At 37.2% G+C, this 21,697-nt stretch overlaps 1 protein-coding gene across 1 annotated transcript in view; it reads left to right on the top strand.

Moving 5' to 3' along the window:
• dst (dystonin) overlaps window positions 1-21,697 on the top strand; it is a 172,158-nt gene that overhangs the window by 92,841 nt on the left and 57,620 nt on the right. The window contains 17 exon segments of the mRNA XM_030155752.1: window positions 1,198-1,350; window positions 1,470-1,703; window positions 1,827-2,108; window positions 3,914-4,462; window positions 5,268-5,444; window positions 7,044-7,167; window positions 8,605-8,813; window positions 10,395-10,712; window positions 10,816-10,982; window positions 12,904-13,060; window positions 14,448-14,574; window positions 14,762-14,812; window positions 15,761-15,996; window positions 16,098-16,227; window positions 16,553-16,752; window positions 18,076-18,574; window positions 19,869-21,337. Coding sequence (XP_030011612.1) covers window positions 1,198-1,350; window positions 1,470-1,703; window positions 1,827-2,108; window positions 3,914-4,462; window positions 5,268-5,444; window positions 7,044-7,167; window positions 8,605-8,813; window positions 10,395-10,712; window positions 10,816-10,982; window positions 12,904-13,060; window positions 14,448-14,574; window positions 14,762-14,812; window positions 15,761-15,996; window positions 16,098-16,227; window positions 16,553-16,752; window positions 18,076-18,574; window positions 19,869-21,337 — 5,082 coding nt within the window.

The following is a 21,697-nucleotide window of genomic DNA, read 5'->3' as shown; positions in this document are numbered from 1 at the left end:
CTAAAAGTGTTATTCCAGCATAAGAGTATGTGTTACATTCAGTGTATTTGTGTGTTTTGTGTCAGCAATCCGTTCAGAACAAATGACAGCATGGCACACTAAATAAATGCTTGATCACCACTGCAGACTAATCTATGTGCTATTATATCCCTCAGGCCTCGAGACTCCAGAGAAAAATTAACAGTGGACAAAATACATCTTCACTGTTGGAACTTGTGCCTCCTATCCCCAACAAATGCCCTAACACACCCAACAAAATGTCTTTCTTTGCTTAATACTAAGACACACAACTGGCGACTGGCTAGCATGTTTACAGCATACCAGATTATCACATTATTGAAAATCTATTTGTTCTACAGTACATTTTGCATGTTACTGCTATGTGCTTAAATGTTTTCTTCTCTTGTTGAGTTTGCATATTCTAAAGCACAGGTGTCAAACAAGCGGCCCGGGGGCCAAATCCGGCCCGCCAAAGGGTCCAGTCTGGCCCTTGGGATGAATTTGTGAAATGCAAAAATTACACTAAGATGTTAACAATCTTTTTAGTTCAGGTTCCACATTCAGACCAGTTTAATCTCAATTGGGTCAGACCAGTAAAATACTTTCATAATAATCGATAAATACCCACAACTCCAAATTTTTCTCTTTGTAAATGTAAATGTTTTCATGTATTTACACTAAGACAAAGTATAATATTGCAAAAATATCTGAATAACCTGAACAAATATGAAGAATCTGAAATGTCTTAAGAGACGTAAGTACAATGTTAATAATATCCCATCTGTTACTATATGTTTTGTGTATTTGTAGATTGATTGTGATCTGTAAATTATAATGAACGTGTAAATGATAAACGGAGGCAGAACATGGTTAATTACACATTTTTTTCAGTTTGTTCATGTTATTCACATTGTTTGAAAGGATAGTTTGTAGATGCAGACATTTTCATAATGTAAATTTACTTTTTTCACTCTAAAACTTAGAGAAAAGTTTGGAGTTGACATTATTTATATATTATTATATTATAATTTTACTGGTTTGACCCACTGCAGATCAAATTTAGCTGAATGTGGCCGCTGAACTAAAATGACTTTGACACTCCTGTTCTAAAGTGTCGTCTTGTGTGTGGGTGCAAATGTGCTTGGTACGGTTGTTGGATTAATGTTTTAACTGCGTGTTTTTGATTTTGTTGCACAGTCCCTATTGGAAAAACACAAGGAATTCGCAGACAAATTGGAGGAAGTGTGCGATAATCTCACACTCACAGAAAACCGTCTGATTGGTCATCAACAACAGGCCGAAAACGCAGAGTGTGTCTCAGATCTGCAGCAGTACCAGCAAGAACATCAGGTTTGACTTTGACATGAGCTTACTAAATGTTACTCTTTGAAAAGCTGAGTATGTGTCCATGGTTTTCATCAGTTATAAAGTCTCGTCTGTGGCTTACCTCCTGTCTGTCTGATCTCAAGGCTCTGCAAAAGGACGTATTGACAAACGCCAGTGCCTTGAATGAGGTCATCACCAGTACTAAAAAGTTTCTGGAGGAAAACCGGAGCAAGCTAATGCCAGATCAAATTGCCATCATTGAAAGCAAGTTGGAAGAGGCTAAAAGCAAAGCAAAGCTCATCAACCAACGAGCTGAGGAGTCCAGGAAAGACTTGGAGAAGGTTGTTACCACAGCCATAAAACAGGAGAGTGAAAAGGTCAGAGTTCAAATTACCTCCATATGTGGTGTCTGTGAAGAAAAAACAGTGAACTCAACATCAAGTTAAAGTTAATGTCAGTATTTGATGCTAATTTTGTCAATATGTCATCTGTCTGTTCAGGCGGCAGCTGTTGAGCAGCTTGAAGAAAGCAAGAATAAAATCGAAGGTCTCCTGGACTGGATATCCAACATAGGAAATGAAAAAGAGAGCGGTCTTGATGAAACTGACCATATAAGCAAAGAAAATGGCAACTTGCCAGAAGAAACTTCATCCAAGGGACTGATAGGCGAGGATGATGCCAATGGAAATGCATTACAGAACAGTGAAAATGACTGTAGTGGTGAGAGCAGCGGGAAGAACAACGCCTCCCTGGACCTGGATAAGCAGTACGACAGGGTCAAGGTATAGTTTACTGTAAAATTGTTGAGTATTTTTCTGGACATCATTCTCCAATAAATCTTTCATGTTACATTTCATAATAAGAGTAAAATAAGTGCAGGTTCAGGATTTCTGTCACCACAGTCTACAAGGAACTCATTTTTATTTTTGATCTTCAAGTAAATCACTGGTTTTCAGGTGTCTGGCCTAGGGATCCACTATTTCCTGTAATCATCAGATCTTTTTTGATGACCACTTTTATAGAATTGACACTAAACAAACCCACATATCAAAAATAGTCTCGTAAATACATGTTAGTTGTCATTGTCAGCTTTTTTTCATCAGAACTACACAATTGTAGTTGTAGACAAAATATGTCAAATTTGAAAAAAAAAACAACTAGAAGCACTCGGAGAGCGCAGACCTCCACCAAGGCTGATCAGTGGCGCCCCCCGTGGGCCCCCCCACCCCCGATCACCACCAAAATTTAATCATTTCTTCCTTATCCCATTTCCAACAAACCCTGAAAATTTCATCCAAATCTGTCCAGAACTTTTTGAGTTATGTTGCACACTAACGGACAGACAAACAAACAGACAAACAAACAAACAGACAAACAAACAAACAAACCCTGGCAAAAACATAACCTCCTTGGCGGAGGTAACAAACATAACCCTAACACACGTTACATGAAAACTGTGTAGGTTTCAGTCCTGAATGACATTTCGGTTTTGATGTTTTACGTCTGAGTTGTCACGTGTGCTTTGTATTTGTGGATGTTAGTGAATTCATATTTAACTCACTCACAGTCATATTTACTACATCTTTCCCACAAACATCTTAATACAAATATATGCTTTATCATTTTAACTGCCAACTGGTCATGTTGCTCAAAATAAATCTCACATCAGATTTCATATAAAGCAATAAAAAAAGCCATTTAAAGCTTCTTTTTTTTTTTTTTTTTCTAACATTCACCCCATGACCCTCTTGGATCATATCCACAAATCACTGTTGGATCACAGTCCACCTAAAAAAACCAAATGTAAAGTAGAAAAGCACTTGGAGAGCATAGACCTCCGCCAAGGCAGATCAGCCCCCCCCAATCACCACCAAAATGTAATCATTTGTTCCTTGTGCCAGTATCAACATTTTCTGAAAATTTCATCCAAATCCATCCATAACTTTTGGAGTTATCTTGCTAATAGATAAACAAAAAATTTGCCCCCCTTCCCCCAGTGTATTTTTCTCCTTTCTTGTCAAAATATCTCATCACACTTAAAGCTAGAAAAGCACTCGGAGAGTGCAGACCTTCGCCAAGTCCCCCCCCCCCCCCCCCCAATCACCATCAAAATGTAATCATTTGTTCCTGGTGCCAGTATCAACATTTCCTGAAAATTTCATCCAAATCCGTCCATAACTTTTGGAGCTATCTTGCCAACAGACAAATAAACTAACAAACAGACAAACAAACCCAGATGAAAACATAACCTCCTTGGTGGAGGTAAATAAGAATCCTCTCTCAGAGTCTTGCTACCAGAATACAGGTTAGAATAAAAACAGATCACAGAAAAGCGAAATGCAGACATACTCACAGTATGTTCAGTGTTGTGTCAATTCACATATTCACAGACACAGTGGCTGACCACTCCAGATTTGTGAAATAACTGATAATATAAAATAATTTAACATAAACAAAAATTACCATTAGATTTGTTCAACTTTCACAGAACTCAGCCTTTAAATTAACAATATGACATGTATAAACATTTAGAAATCTAATAATTACAGAGTTTCTTGATATGTAATGTACCTTTTTGCTCCTTTAGGCTCGTCATCAGGAGATTTTATCCCAGCAGCAGGATCTGATCATGGCCACTCAGTCAGCCCAGGCTCTGTTGGACAAACAAGCCGATGTGTTGTCACCAGAGGAGAAGGAAAGGCTGCAGAAGAACATCCAGGAGCTGAAGGGCCGATACGATGCCTCTCTGACGCAGGCTGAACAGCAGATGAAGCAGGTGCAGTGTGTCCAGGAGGAGCTGAAGAAGTTCCAGGACGACTGTAAGGAGTTCGAGAGCTGGTTGGACCAGGCTGAAGGTGACATGGAGGATCTGGAGGCTCCTGCAGGCTCCCTCAGTGTCCTCAATGATAAACTTCAACACCAGAAGAGCTTCTCAGAGGATGTGATTTCCCATAAAGGAGATCTTCGCTTCATCACTATTTCAGGACAGAAGGTGCTGGATGTGGCTAAAGCCTGTGGATTGGCTGATCCTGTGGGTCTAAACACTCCTCTGCAGGTGGATACTTCAGGAACATGTTCTGCTGTCAAAGATAAGCTGGACTCTGCAGCAAGTCGCTACAAAACTCTGCACTCACAGGTATTTCATGTGATCAGATGATTATTTGACAGGTTGCAATAGCTGATATAGGCCACATGGTGGAGGCATTTGTCCTAACAGTAAAGTACAAAAATTAACCCTTTCATGCATGAATTATGATAATCTCCGTCGAGATTTTTTTTCCTGAGTGCTTTTATTCCTCTTAAGGCATGAAAAAAACAATGCAATTGATTTTTTTTTTTTTTTTTTTTTTTAATATATGAACCTATTTTTCATGGAGTTACAAAAATGTCCACTCAGCTAGACACAATGCGTTTAATTTTTGCGGCAAAAAAACATGTGTATTTAAAACCCATCATCACAAAGTGAAAACTATGAAATAAAACCATTTTTAATGCAGCTAATCTGATATTTTCTAACATTTTAACATACTCTAATACTAGTTATTACTCACTTCAAGGAGATAATTGCGAAAACTTTTAAATTACAGTCTAATAACAATTAGCTATTGATTTACACTAAAACATATTTCTGCAGATTAGGTTTATAAAGAACAGCAAAGTTACAGTAATGGTATAAATTGCAGTGTATGTGATGGTGTTGTGTTGGATGATACGAAACTAAAACAACAAAACCCATGAATATACAAGAGAACAGCTGTAGAATAACTGTCCACTGTAGTGACCAGTATGCATGAAAGGGTTAAAGTGTCACGTCATCAGCATTTCAAAGCACTTTTCCATCATCTCATCAGTTTCTTCTGTCAGATCAACATGATGAACCCCCTATTTTATATTATTCTGAACACTGTACAACTCACAAATCCTCCTTTTGTGCATTTCAGTGCAACCAACTTGGCAACAACCTCAAAGATGTTGTCGACAAATACAAGAAGTACGATGACACCAGCGCTGGTCTTCTGAAGTGGCTGAACAGCTCAGAAGAGGAGGCAAGAAAACAGCAATCGGAGGCCATTGCAGCTGATCCACAAACACTACAGAAACAGCTGGAGGATACCAAGGCAAGAAAACACAGCAGGACATGGCTGACTTATGCATAGTTGTGGTCTAACCCAGAGGTGTCAAACATGCGGCCCGGGGTCCAAATCCGGCCCGCCAAAAGGTCCAATCTGGCCCATGGGATGAATTTGTGCAATGCAAAAATGACACTGAAGATTTTAATCAATCGTGTAAAAATCATTTTATTTCAGGTTCCATACGTACACATATAAACCAATTAGATCTCAATTGGGTCAGACCAGAAAAATACTGTCATAATAACCTATAAATAATAACAACTGCAGATTTTATCTTTGTTTCAGTGTAAAAAAAGTAAAATTACATGAAAATGTTTACATTAACAAATAATCCTTTTACAAAAAATGTGAATAGCCTGAAGAAATATGAACAACGTGATATGTCTTGAGAAAAGTAAATGCAATTTTATCAATATTCTGCCTGATACTAAATGTTTTGTGTATTTTTAATTGTAATGTAAGTTGTAATGCACATGTGGAAATGATAAACTGATAAACTGAGGCAGAATATTGTTAAAATTACACTAGTTTTTCTTAAGACATTTCAAGTTGTTCAAGTTATTTGGATTTTTAAGGAAACATTGTAGATGTAAACATTACCATAATGTAATTTTACTTCTTCGCTGGCTAAAATTACACTTATTTTTCTTAAGAAATTTCATTTTTTTTCAGGTTATTCACATCTTTTTTATTTGGATAGTTTATAAAAGTAAGTATTTTCATAATTTAATGGTGTTTTTTTTGCACTAAAACAAAGACAAAATTTGGAGTTGTCATTATTTCTTGGTTATTATGTTATTATTTTACTGGTCCGGCCCACTAAAGATCATATTGGGGTGAATGTGGCCCCTGAAGGAAAATGAGTTTGACACCCCTGGTCTAACCTCAAAAGTCTATGTTGTTAAATAACCTCGAGGTCATCACAGACGTCATACGAAAACACGTGATTTGATTATTCATCTGGTTTAATGTGTTCAATTTTTCAGTGTCAGTGTCGCTATCAAATATCTGAACTTCAATAGAATAAAAAAATCTATTCAGCTTTTTTCAGAAGCTCAGAGCACTGACTGGGTTAACTGGACACAACACAATACACCTGCCTTACCATATACAGTGTTTCCACTGACCCAAGTACAACAGTTATTTTTAGCTCTGTGTTCAAACTCAACCCACATGTGAATAGTTACTCCGGTTATTTGTGGCTCGCATACTCCTACGAGAGGATAAGAAACTTGGCGGACAGAGCTGTCTCTGTCCAACCTTTTGGCTCCTGTCTACTTGAATGTTTCTGTGCTTAGAAATAACATTTCTATGGAGGGAGGTAGTGACTTACAGCATAGATACATAAAGATAACAGAGGCGCCGAGCCAACTAAGAAACATTGTGTTTCTTAGTTGATAGTTACAAATCCCTGCAGAGATCCTTTCCCTCTCTGTGGTGAAAACTTGTATGATTACATCTGATTACTCGCCCAGTTATGTGCAGATATGTTACCTATCACCACTGTATTTTCACCTAATACAGTACTGTACTAGCATGTGACCTACAGAAGTGTGTTGGTACAGTTGTATTTTCTGTACACAGGCCTTACAGAATCAGATGACTGGACATCAAACTGCTATTGACACCCTACGCAAGACAGCTGAGTCTTTGATAACATCTGAAGGAGACCTGCTGAGCAACCCAGATGAGATCCAAGAGACAGTAGGTGAGGGAAAAAATGAAATATTTTATGTCTGAAGGTAACATTATTGACATTGTTTTAATTATTGCAACTGCGGCCCTGACCCTCAAGAATCCAATTACTTAAAAACATCTGCAACTCAGACTCATTTCACTTATTTTATAAACAACTCAAATCCTGTCTCACAAAATCTGGGATGCTATAATCCCTTAATTCCGTACTTGTATTATCCTGTTTTTTTTATTATTATTATTATTATGTAAAACATCTTTGAGTATCTTGAAAAATTCTATATAAATCTATCTTACTACTACCTTTTTACTACTAATCTAACTTAATGTACTTCTTCTTTCTTCTTGTTCCTTTCATTATTATTGTTATAATAATGGGAAATAATGGGAAAGTTGAAGAAAAGCTCCAGAGACTTCTTTCTGTTAGAGGTGGAAACACAAAATTTACCATGTAAATTGTCAAGATGTGGCTACATATAACAAAAATCAAACCCTGACAGTATTTATCATACCCTCCTAAGACCCAGGAAATATCAGCAAAGTACAAGCTTTTTTGTTTTTTATTAAATAATTGCCTATATTGGAAACATCACGATGCAACATTTTTTTCAGATGCAGTTTTTAAAATTTTTATGGAATGTCCTTTGTGGTGGACAGTTTTCTTTTTTTTTTTTTGTATAAAGTTGTGAAATTCTTGTCAACAAATGAGGACAGAAAACCCATAACTGGGTCTTAGGAGGATACGGTAATTGGAACATACATGTAATTTGTTTTTTACTAAATGACAAAAATACCTATAATGATCATTTGACACCCTAAAAAGGCACATTAGACAAGAAATATAAAAATAGAAATATTGAAATCCGAGAATCTTTGAATCCAGCTCTATCAAGCATTTGATTTAACATATGCAGCCTATGCATATGCAACTCATAACTGTTTATGTGACTTGCCATCTTTTCTTATACTTGGATATCAACATTTTTTTATGGGATTTGTGCATTGTTAAGCTGGTCATTTAACTTCTGTAAAGGGAACCATGCAATTTAACTGTTGACATAGTTGACAAAAATATGGATGCTAAAAAATTTTCTTGTGAAACAATTTATATGGTTTAAAATGTAGCATCATCAGAGTACAGTGGTCTATTAATCAATAACATACCAAAAAGTCAATCACTCCTTTTCAACAGCACTTTATAGTAAAACATGGCTCTATATTACTACACTATTTCTCTGTTCATATCTTGACTATCGCTAAAAAAGCTTTAACTCCACCAAAGCTTCAGTGACTATAAGCCTTTCAGAAATATAGTGCTAACAAACTGCTCATTCCCACATAAATTTCTTCTTTGGTGTGACATGTTTATTTTACCGTGGGTCCCAGACTGTGCATAAGACAGAGATTTATCAGTTTTAAACACGCGCTCATTTGTTTCCGTGCATTGCAGATGACATAGTGGAACGGTACGACAACGTCTCCAAGTCTGTAAGCGATCGAAATGAGAAACTGCAGATCACGCTGACTCGCTCTATGAGTGTCCAGGACGGTTTGGATGAGATGATAGGATGGATGGATAAAGTGGAGGCCAGCGTGAAGGAGAAGGGACAAATACCTCTAGACTCTGCATCGATTGGAGACGCCCTTAGCAAAGAAGCAGTATGTACTGATCACATCTTTCCAGCATTTGTTATATTTGGCTGACTTGATATTTTTATTTCAAAGGTCTTTTTATTGATAATAGAACATGAATAAGAGATTCACTGTACAGGAAGATCATTTTTGATTTTCTGAACAACATCCATCCGTGATGCAACATGTAACCCTACTCAAACATGGACAAACACAAACAATCACTAAAAAAATTTGTGAAAAGACGGAATGAAAATTCTAAAAAGTATTAATAACCATGTTTAGAAGGTAGAAATAGGTGTAGTAGAAATGAACAATCACAAAAAAAAACAAAACAAGACAATAGCACCGTCAGCAACAGACTGTGCTCATTGAGCTGCCCAACAACCAGATACGCAAAGTCTTTTGCCCCTTGGGCAATCAGACAGCACAGTTCTTTGAGTGGGAGGGGAGGTGGGAGGAGACGGGAGGAGGAGTAGCTGTGTTGGGGTGTATAGGAGTTAGAAGCACCAGGACACTTCTGTCCTCTGGGGGGTTCTATGTTTTATGTGTTAGAAAAAACACATACCTTGTCTTTTTAATCTTACTTTTCTCTGTAATTTAACTTTTTTTTTTTTTTTTTACCTATTTTCATTCTGTATTTATTGTTGTGGTTGTGACTGTTTTTTGTAGAGAGGTGACCATATTTTGAATTTCCCTGTGGGGATTAATAAAGTAAATCAATCTATCTATCTATCTATCTATCTATCTATCTATCTATCTATCTATCTATCTATCTATCTATCTATCTATCTATCTATCTATCTATCTATCTATCTATCTATCTATCTATCTATCTATCTATCTATCTATCTATCTATCTATCTATCAGATTAGATAGATATCTAATCTGAAAAAAGAGAAAAGGAAAAAGAGATAAAAAAGGGGGGTGGGGATAATGTATATTCAACAATTGTTAAGATATTGGATTATGCAATTCCTAAAACATGTTTGGTGATGTATTTTGGATGGATTATTGGTAATAATGTAAGAAAAAATGATAGATATTTGTTTAAAATACTATTAGCAGCCTGTAAAAAGGCTATTACCAAAAAAAAAAAAAATGGTGCAGATTAGAACCACCTACAATTAACGACTGGATACAAACTGTGAGTGGAATATTTGAGATGGAGATTCTGACCCATAGATTGAGGACTGAGGAAGAACAGCGTCATGATAAAATGGAAGAAATGGACAATTTTCATTTCAACGTAACATTACTAAAAACAATTATTAGTCACAAGTTTTATTATGGTCAATGTATCCCAAATGTCCCCTATGTTTGTTTTGTTTTGTATTGTACAGAAAATAAACAATAAAAATAAAGTAAAAAAAAAAAAAAAAAAGGGGGGGGGGTTACTCAGAGATTATTGTTGTGGGTTTCTCATAAAATACCATGAAGGTGTGCCATATTTTGTAAAATGTATTCTCTGATCCCCGAATAGTGTATCCGATCTTCTCTAGACTCATGCAGGACATCATGGTTGACTCGATATTAATGGCCGTTTGTGATTCCCAGCTCCACGTCGACTTCTTTCATCTATTAAAACCCTCTCCTTTGTGTTTTAGGCCTTGGAGCAGGACATTGCAAGTCGCCAGAGCAGCATTTCCGCCATGAAAGCCAAAGTGAAGAAGTTCGTGGAGACGGCCGATCCCTCTGCTGCTGCTCTTCTTCAGTCGAAGATGGATGCTCTCTCCCAGCGTTTCTCTGACACCTGCGACAAACACAAAGAAAAAGTATCCCAACTGGAGCAGCTGAAAGAAAAGGTGGATGAGTTTGAGAAGGTAGCAGATAAAGTCCAACAGTTTGTTATGAAGCGCTCGCAAGATCTGCACGAAACCGACGGGCCTGGGAAGACTTTCAATGAACTGTCGGAGCTAATGCAGGTAATACTGTTAGTGCTGTTCCAACCATTACTGACTTTCAGAAGTGACTATATTTATCCTGATGTAAATCTAAGGGCGACTGATTATTATAATTTGACTATAGAACACTAAAGCGGAGATGGCCGAACATGCCGGTGATCTGGAGAAGCTGCAGAGCCTGTCCAAGGAGCTGAGTGAAATGAATCCAGATGGAAACAAAACCCAGATCCAGAGCAAGATGGATAATATTTCCAATATCTTCAGCACATTCAAAGACACTGTCAAGGAAAAGTATGTTTGTACATGTGAATAAGCACCTCTTTATTAGTTTTTGCTTTTCTTTTTTTGTTATTTATCATATTACTCAGGTTACACTGCAAAAATCAGAATCTTACCAAGTGTATTTTTCTCATTTCTAGTCAAAATATCTCATCACACTTAAAATAAGATATAATCACCTGAAGAGTAACTTTTCAGTGAGATATGACAACTTATTTTTAGACAATAGATCTTGAAAATCTTATTTCAAGAAATCTTACCAGGATAATTTTCACTTGTTCCATTGGCAGATTTTTTTTGCTTGAATTAAGCAAAAAAAAAAAATCTTGAGTGAAGCAAAAAATCTGCCAATGGGACAAGTGAAAATTATCTTATTAAGATTTCTTGAAATAATATTTTCAAGATCTATTGTCTAAAAATAAGTTATTGTATCTCACTTACAAGTTACTCTTTAAGTGATTATGTCTTATTTTAAGTGTGATGAGATATTTTGACTAGAAATGAGAAAAATACACATGGTAAGATTTAGATTTTTGCAGTGTACTTGGATTGAAATATATGCAGCATGCAACATGATACTTATATTTTTACTTTTAACCAGACAAGGGATGAACACCAAAAACACATTTCTGAACATATTACTATTCTAATTTCCTGAAAGTAGATCTGTTTGAATAGAAGATCAGACTATTGTGATCAATGGACGTAAACACATTACATGAATATTTGTGACACTAACACAAATCATCATATTCATCATCTTTAACCCATAAAGACCCAAATATCCACCACTGACCAAAGCCATCTACTGATCTAAAATGTTTAATACCTGTTGATCCACTAATCCTATCAATACATGTAAATAATTGGTGTAAAATGCAGTTTATCATCTTTTCATGGTCATCAGGTATGACCCATTTGGGCCAGTAAAACCCATAGAGTTTGGTCAATGACAGTGGGTTGACATGCTTGGTTTATGTTCAGTTATTTATATCTTTGCTGAAAAAAATCACTTTTCTCTATTTCTAAAATAATAACCCTCAAGTTTAATCTGAGCCTTTATGAACACCTGCATAATCAGTGAATTAAATATAGGAAAATACCTGATTTTTACTAGAAAAACACAAAATAAAGAGGATAACATTACAATAAATGGTGATAAATCTCATAAGAAAGGTTAAATATAGAGATCCACTAATCCTATCAATCCATGTAAATAATTGGTGTAAAATGCAGTTTATCATCTTTTCATGGTCATCAGATATGACCCATTTGGACGTTCAGAGGCTCCGTAGTGAATATGGAATTACAATCTTCTACAACATTGATTCACCAGTAAAATCCATGGAGTTTGATCAATGACAGCAGATGGAAATGCTTGGTTAATGTTCAGTTAATTGACTGAAAAAGCCACTTTTTGTCAAGTTTTCTCTGTTTTTAGTATGATAACCCTCACATGTAATCTCAGCATGATGATTAAAGCACATGATTAGTAAAATAAATACAGGAAAATACCTGATTTTCACAAAAAAAAAAAAAAAAAGCCAGTAAAACCCATGGAGTTTGATCACTGACGGTGAATGGAAATGCTTGATTTATGTTCAGTTAATGATATATTTGACTGAACAAGTCACTTTTTCTGCAGTTTTTTTCTGTTTTTGATGTTTTTAATCTGAGCTTTTATGAACATCTGCATGATCAATACATTAGTTATAGGAAAATACCTGATTTATGCTGATAAAATACAAAATACAGAGGATAATGTTGTAAATAAATGGATTAAGAAAGGTTAGATATAGAGAAAATTTCATTTGGGAACTGATTTAAAAGTACCACTGGGTCTTTATGAATTAAGCAAATACCTTTATCTTTCATCATTCATGGATAATCATGGATGTATGCATGAAGTGACAGATAGTCTTTTCTGTCATAGGGAAGAGGAGGTCTCATCCTGTCAGGACCAGTTGGGAGAGTTCAGGTCTTCAGCCAATGTCCTCACCAAGTGGCTGGAGGACACAAATGGGAAAGTACCTGCAGTTCAGCCCAGCAGCGGTGAGAAGAGTCTGGAGAAGGACCTGCAAAATGTCACTGTGAGTTATCTGGAAAACAAATGCCAGGTTGTTCGCATACTGTATGTGTTTTCTTTAACTGGGCTTAAAGTGGTTGCATCTGAGTTTGGCCTTTAGGTATTTGGCAACAGACCGATGTAAGTGTGTGTTAATACTTTACAGCCCTATCTTCCTAAAATCCCTACTGTCTTAACTTACTTTAGCAGCCAGTTAATGAAAGGCAAATGTGAAAGGTTTACACATGGAAGAGCTGAGACTCACATATTGTGTTGTTGTGAACTCCAGCAGCAACTGATATTTTCCTCTGAATTATTCTTATATTTATGTATTATTTTTGTCACACAATTTTTAAACGTTCCATTTTTCCATCCAGTGTTCTAAATGTCAGTTTCAGTGTCTACGCTCCTTTTTTTTTTTTCACTTAAGTTTTTATTGAAATTTTATAACCACAGTCACCAAAAACAACAAAAAACAAACAAATAAAACTTGCTTGGGTACAATACACGACACTACATCCACATTATTCAGTCCTTCCATCATTCCGGGTTCTGTAATCAGTCCATTTGTTCCATTTTTTGTCCATTTGTGCTTCTTGTAGTGACAGTTTGTGGGTTATTTTTTTCCATTGTATATATTTCTTCAATAATTGTGATCTACTGGTCCTTTGTTGGTAGTTCTGTCTTTCCCCAGTTCCTTGTAATAGCTTTTTTGCAAGCCACTAAAAGTACCATAACCAAGTATATGTTGTTTCCCGCTACATTTCCATCAGACAAGTTACACAAATACAGTACATCACAGCACATTGGAATCTCATACCCCATTATTTGTTGTAGCACTCCACACCATCTCCCAAAATGCAGTTATTTTATCACATTTCCAAAAGACGTGTGATCTACACCAAATTCTCCACATTGGAAAAAATCTAAATCTTACCAAGTGTATTTTTCTCATTTCTAGTCAAAATATCTCATCACACTTAAATTAAGATATAATCACCTAAAGAGTAACTTTTCTGTGAGATATAAGAACTTATTTTTAGACAGTAGATGTTGAAATCTTACCAAGATAATTTTCACTTGTTCCACTGGCAGATTTTTTTGCCTGAATTAAGCAGAAAAAATCTTGAATTAAGAAAAAAAAAAAAAAAAATCTGCCAATAGAACAAGTGAAAATTATCTTGGTAAGATTTCAAGATCTACCGTCTAAAAATAAGTTGTCATATCTCACTGAAAAGTTACTCTTTAGATGATTTTGTTTTATTTTAAGTGTAGTAAGATATTTTGACTAGAAATGACAAAAATACACTTGGTAAGATTTTGATTTTGCAGTGCATATTCCCTTCAACATTTCTGCTGTCTGTTTTTAACATCTATGCTCCTTTATTCATTGACTGATGTAAACTTTTCAGGCTTTATTGGATGAATGGACATCCAAAGGCCCTGCTGTCCAAGACCTGAACAATAAAGGATCAGCACTGTGCAGCCTCATCACTTTCCTCACATCACCCGCCAAGACAAAGACCCCTAACAAGTCAGGTAAAGCCAACATAACCAACAATGTATTTGGGAATCATTTTAGCAGAATGGGGAGCATGGTGTTTGGGAGCACTTTTAAGTACTGGGTAACCACTAACCATTTGTGGTCATGGAAAGATCTTGTGCCAACAGTCATAGACAGTCTGCCTGTCCTTTACACAAGCTTTGTCTCATGTCTTTGCATCAGTTCTTACTAATGGTGGTGGTCCGGCGAGCCATTCCTACCTAACCAATAAAGGTAATGAAACATGTCTGTGAATGCTGCTGTGCAAATACATTGTTTGGGGGGTGTGCTGTGTCTGTACTATCACTGGTTTTCCAAATACTGAGGATGCTATGGTAGCTATATGCTAACTAAAAAGCAGTTTTTGAAAACCAGTACAGCAGTGTGTTCAGATTATGAATAATAAGGCTACAGGGAAATATGAGCAAGACTATGAATAAGCCTCATACAAAATGTTTTACTTTATCACAATTAATATTAGCATTTTTCCATGCATGCATAAAACCAGTCTCTTCACGCTGCAAAAATCAAAATCTTACCAAATGTATTTTTCTTATTTCTAGTCAAAATATCTCATCATACTTAAAATAAGACATAATCACCTAGAGTAATTTTTCAGTGAGATATAAGAACTTATTTTTAGATAATAGATCTTGAAAATCTTATTTCAAGAAATCTTACCAAGATAATTTTCACTTGTTCCATTGGCAGATTATTTAGCTTGAATTAAGCAAAAAAATCTTAAATTAAGCAAAACAAATCTGCCAATGGAACAAGTGAAAATGATTTTAGTAAGATTTCTAGAAATAAGATTTTCAAGATCTATTGTCTAAAAATAAGTTCTTATATCTCACTGAAAAGTTACTCTTATTTTGACTAGAAATGAGAAAAATACATTGGGAAAGATTTAGATTTTTGCAGTGCAGATCCATAAAAAAAGGAAAAATATTATATGGCAAGTCTTCAGTTTTTTTTTTTTTTTTTTTTTTTATGAAACTCAGTATATTTCAAGAACATAGCGTGAATTTGCATGTGCTTTCATTTTCCTGAAGTCTATTATTATTTTTATATTCTGGACACACTGCACTACACATACCATTTTAACCATGTTTGCTATAACCTTTTTATGAAACTGTGGTGAAATTATTAAAGGACACTCAGTGGAATTCCTTATCTTTTCAGAGCTGATGGTAATTCAGCAGAACATGTCATTTGTCAACGAGGGATACGCGAGTCTCGGGGAAACCCTCAAGAGTCGAACGGCTGAGCTCAGTAGTTTGTTGCAGGAGGTAAAAGAGGCTCAAAAGGAGACAGGTGAAATGATGGCCTGGCTTAAGGACATGAAGAAAACTGCAGCCTCCTGGAACAGTGCAGCCACAGAGAAAGACGCAGTGAAAACACAGCTTGAACAGCAGAAGGTACAGTTATATTAGCTTCTCCAGGGAAACACTCATGACGCCACAGATTTAATTGGAAATCACAGGTTTAAGCATTCATGAAATTTCTTTTATTCTCCAAGGCATTTGAAGAAAACATGAAGCAAAAGCAAGAACCGCTCCAAAAGCTCAGAGAGAAGCTTCTACATTTGATAAAAACTCATCCAGACTCTCCCGAAGCAGCAAAGTGGAAGCAGATGCTGGCAGAAATAGGTATGCATTCAGGTGCTGTCTCCAGATGGCCTTGGGTAATTAATGTCACTGAATCTGCCAGAATTATGTGAAACCACTGATAAGTATGTTTCTTATTACACTTTTTTTGCAAAGGATGTAACCGAATGGTGTATTTCACATGGTGCCTGTGTGGTCTGGACAAAATACATACATGTAACCAGAGTGGAAGTCTGTTTGAGTACCTGCACTAATTAAATTAGCACAGCAGTAGTGCCAAGTCTCCCATATGGGGAGGTTTGCTGCTAAAACACTAGGACAGAGGATGGAAAGGTGCTGTTGTGCTGACTAATGCTCTCCTGCTCAGATGCCGCTTGGGCAGATGTCAGTGGCTCAGTAGAGGAGAGGAAGCAGCACCTGGAGGAGTCCAACAAGAACCTGGACATCTTCCAGACTACTGAGCTGCAGCTCCGGCAGTGGCTTTCAGAAAAAGAGCTGATGATGAGTGTTCTTGGGCCTCTTTCAATTGACCCCAACATGCTTAAAATGCAGAAACAACAAGTTCAGGTATGATAATGACATATGAAGTGACATAATATAAAGCTTTCGTATAGTTTGGGTTTTGATTCCAGTTTGAGTGAGTGCAAAAGTATTTTAAGATTTAGAATAGAATAGAATAGAATAGAATACAATACAATACAATACAATAGAATAGAAGGCCTTTATTGTCATTATACATACACTACCGGTCAAAAGTTTTAGAACACCCCAATTTTTCCAGTTTTTTATTGAAATTCAAACAAGTTCAAGTCCAATGAACAGCTTGAAATGGTACAAAGGTAAGCGGTGAACTGCCAGAGGTAAAAAAAAAAAAAAAAAAAAAAGGTAAGGTTAAACAAAACTGAAAAATAATGTACATTTAAGAATTATACAAAAAGGCGAACAAGAAATGGGTTAACAACTTAAAGTAGTTCTGCAGCAATGGAGGTTGATCAAGCCTGGAAAGTTGGTGCTACCAATTCCTACATGTGTCCCAACGTTTCTGAATTCCTTCCAACCCCCTCTGTCTAAAAGTAGAGTTGGAACACACTTTGGTACCATACCGTTTTGAGCATTATTTGAACCGTATTGTACTGCAGAAAGTAGTGTGTTACTATAAAAGTGGAAAAGAGGAAAAGGCAGTTAACGATAGAAGAGAGACAGACCATCATAACACTTAAAAATGTAGGTCTGTCCTACAGAGAAATTGCCAAGAAAGTCAAGATGTCAGTAAGTCTAGTTTTCAAAACAAAACTGGAAAAATTGGGGTGTACTAAAACTTTTGACCGGTAGTGTATGTACAACGAAGTTAAAAGAAACATCTCTCTAGTGGTGCGTTGTGCAAAACAGTTTAAAAGAAAGAAAAGTGTAAATATATATACAGAATAAAAACAAGCATGTCACCAACCAAGAAACAATAGAGATAAATATATATTGCACTTTGACTCTGACTATGTTAAATATATATCCTTATTTGAGGTATTGTCATTGCAATGAGTTCAGTACCCATATTGCACTTGGGTAAAACGTGCTGCAACTTTATATGAATAGAGGGATTTATTTGGTGGTTTTAGTTAAATTTAAATTTAGTTTTAGTGTTCTTATCTTTAGTTTCAGGTATTATGAGGCAAGCCTTGACTTAGAACATTAGAAATGGTAGGATGAAAGACCGATATGGATAGGATAGGATTTACTAAACCACTGTTTCGTTAAGGTTCAGTTTTATTTATGTACATCAGGTCTTTTTTGAGTTAATTACCTTTTTCCTCACTTCGAGCTTTAGTTTTAGGCTTTTTTAAAATTCTGTTTCACACCTTGCGATAAAAAATTACTGTTTTTTCTTCCCTCCAGATCCTCCAGAATGAATTTAAAAGCCGTAAACCTCAATATGAGCAACTTGAGGAAGCTGCCTCTGCCATTCTCAGCTCCTCTACCAACCAGGATCCATCAAGTGGGAAACTGGTGAAGGAGCAGCTCACAGATGTCACCCAGAAGTGGCAGGGTCTTACAGGACAGCTGGACCAGCGCGATGGTCTGATTGACCAGGCAGCGGTGAAGACAGGCCAGTTTCAGGAGTTACTGAGGAGCCTCAGTAACACTGCCACTCAGCTGGAGAATCAGCTCACCAACCACCAGGGCCAAAGCACCCAGCCTGATGCTGTGAAGAAGCAACTGGAGAATGTGCAGAACATCTCAGCTCAGCTCAGGGAAGAGAGGAAGAAGCTGAAAGAGGCTGAGACCATCAACGCTGAACTCACGGCAATGGTGACTGAGGACTATCTCAAAGCAGACTTGGCAAGGCAGCTGGAGAGTGTCAGCAAGCCCTTCAAACAACTGGAAGAAAGAGCAGGTTTGAATTTTAACTTCACCTCATAATGTAATATTGTCAAATTTATAAGGATAAAAAATTCTCTATTAACTCTCCTTGTTATTTAAAGTGCCAGCTTTGCCTCTGTATAAATTCTAGAAATTATAGGACTATTAATCTTATTAGAGCGCATGTGTGACCCCCATGCTATAAAGGGGTCACACATGTGCCCGTGGGCCGAAGCTGGCCCGCCAAAGGGTTCAATCCAGCCCCTGGGATAAATTTATGAAATGCAAAAATTATATCATTAAATCATTTTAGTTTAGGTTCCACCTTCAGCTCAATTCAATCTAAAAAAAAATACTATCATAATAACCTAGAAATAATGGAAACTCCAAATTTTTCTCTTTGTTTTAGTGTAAAAAAAGGAACAGTACATGAAAATGTTTACATTTACAGACTGTTCTTTCTCAAAAAATGCAAATAACTTCAACAAGTATGAACAACCTGAAATGTCTTAAGAAAAGCAAGTACAATTTTAACAATATTCTGCCCGTTACTAAATGTTTTATGTGTTTGTAGATCCACTGTGATCTGTAAGCTGTTATGGACATGTAGAAATGATGTATAAATGATAAGCTGAGGCATAATATTGTTAAAATTGCACTTGTTTTTCTAAATAAATTTCAGTTTGTTCATAGTTCATGTTATTTGCATTTTTTTTAAAGATAATTTGTAGATTTAAATATTTTCATTATGTAATTACCTCCACCATGGAGGTTATGTTTTTGTCAGCGTTGGTTTGTCTGTCTGTCTGTCTGTCTGTCCATGTGCGAGATAACTCAAAAAGTTATGGATGGATTTGGATGAAAATTTCAGGAAATGTTGATACTGGCACAAGGAACAAATGATAAAATTTTGGTGGTGATCGGGGGGGGGCACACTGATCTGCCTTGGCGGAGGTCTGTGCTCTCCGAGTGCTTTTCTAGTTTTACTTTTTTCACTGTGAAACATAGAGAAAAGTTTGGAGTTGACATTATATATTATTGTGTTATTATTTTACTAGTCCGGCCTATTTCACATCATGTTGGGCTGTATGTGGCCCCTGAACATAAAGGAGTTTGACAACCCTGCTTTACAAGCTATTGTAATGTATACATACTCAAAATCTAGGTATTCTATATTAGAAATGTACTATATAGATACTATATACAGTAGGTATTGTTTTTTTTGTTGTTTTTTTTTAACATCAGTTGCCAAATATATACCTTCCACGTTTTAAGTAAAGTTGTATTGTAGCATTAAATTCCCTCACTGTTACATTTCTCTTTTGCAGCCAAACGTATTGAGCAGCTGAACTCGACCTTTGCCAGCTCGCAGCAGTTTCATCAGACCTCCAAAGACTTCCAGTCATGGCTGGGTGAGAAGCTCAAGGACCAGTCTAAGCCCCAGTCCATCTCTGCCAAAGCAGACATCCTGCAGCAAACACTGGAGGAGCACAGCAAGCTCCAGAAAGCTCTTAGTGAACGTGAGGAGGTTTACAGCACTATCACTGGAGAAGGGGAGATGCTGTTGCAGAACATTGATGGTGCAGAGAAGTTAGCACTGCAGGGGCAGCTGAACACCCTTTCCTCAAACTGGGAAGAAGTGAAGAAGAGCTCTTCCGAACAGGCTGACAAACTCCAAACTGCCCTGCAGAGATCTCAGAAGTACCAGGAGCATGCAGAGAAGCTCAGCTCTTGGATTCAGGAGTGTGAAACTAGTGAAGGCAGAGTCAAGCTCACTGTTGATCCTGTTGCTGTGGAGAGCTCCATTTCTCAGGTGAAAGCTCTTCAAAAGGATGTGGACAAGCACCGAGCGATGGTGGAGCAGCTGAACACGGCTGCAGATAGCCTTCTGGAGGTGGCCAACACGGACACTGAAGCTGTCCAAGAGGAGAGGGCTAGTATCGGCAGAAGAGTCGACAACGTGATGGAGATGCTGCAGAACAAGCGGGAATCTTTGGAGAAGATTTCACACACAATTAAGGAATTTAACGACACCTATAAAGACGCTAAAGGGCATCTTGAAGGAGCAAAGAAGCAGGTTGATTCATACGAAGCACAGGGAGTCCAGGCCCACAGCAATAAGAACCTGACTAACATGAAAGCCCAACATAAGAGCTTAGAGGGAGTGCAGAACCAAGTGGAACACCTGAAGACCCTGGCCAAGGACCTGGTAGTAGATGTCCCAGATGCTGATGGAGTGACAGACCTTTTACTGCAAGCTGACAGTGTAGAAAAAGACTACACCACCCTTAACCAGAAGCTAGAGGACACGTGTCAAAACCTGGAGGGTAAACTGCAGGGTATTGGGCAGTTCCAAAACAGCATCCGTGAGATGTTCGCCAGATTCACAGATCTGGATGATGAGTTGGACAGCATGGCTCCAGTAGACCTCGACTTGGCTACTCTCAAAGAACAGCAGGACAGCATTCAGAGCTTTATTACTAAGCTGCAAGAACTAATGGCCAACACAGCCAATGCCGGGGACAGCTGTAAAAAGATGCTAGAGACTGAAGACTCCCCTGATCTGATTGGCCTGAAGAGAGATTTGGATGCTCTGAGTAAACAATGTGGGAAACTGTTGGACAGAGCCAAAAGCAGGGAGGTGCAGGTGCAAAGTACTCTCCAGAAAATAGAGGAGCTGTATGGCAAACTCCAGCATGTGGAAGACAAACTTTGCAAAGCTGTGGAGAAGGAGGCGTCCCAGGAGGCGGTTGGCATGGAGACGGATGTCATCAACCAGCAGCTGGAGGCCTTTAAGGTATGGTTCTCTCAAATTAACAACAGCATTTATCTTACTTGTACTATACAGGCACTGTTTATTAGTCATTCTACTGCTTATAGTAATAATAATAGGGTTTATGACTATATGAATATATGTGTGATCACAGCAACACAAAGTGGATCTGTGTAGACAGGCTGTATTGCATTTGCATCTGTTTGTTTCGTGCTCACAGGGGATTGGTTTCAGTTGCTACTGTAGTGAACTTGGTGATGTAATGTCTGCAGAGGGACTACGTGCCTTTTTACATACTGAGTCCAATTTACCTCGTACATCAGTAATGAGCCATCAGCTGTGCCCTTAAACATCCCATGCTGTACATCCAGCCTCCATGTGTGG

The sequence above is a fragment of the Sphaeramia orbicularis genome, chromosome 15, assembly GCF_902148855.1.
Source record: "Sphaeramia orbicularis chromosome 15, fSphaOr1.1, whole genome shotgun sequence".
Classification (NCBI taxonomy): domain Eukaryota; kingdom Metazoa; phylum Chordata; class Actinopteri; order Kurtiformes; family Apogonidae; genus Sphaeramia; species Sphaeramia orbicularis.
Note: the sequence above shows the minus strand (reverse complement) of the source record. Positions and strands in the feature narration are given on the sequence as shown.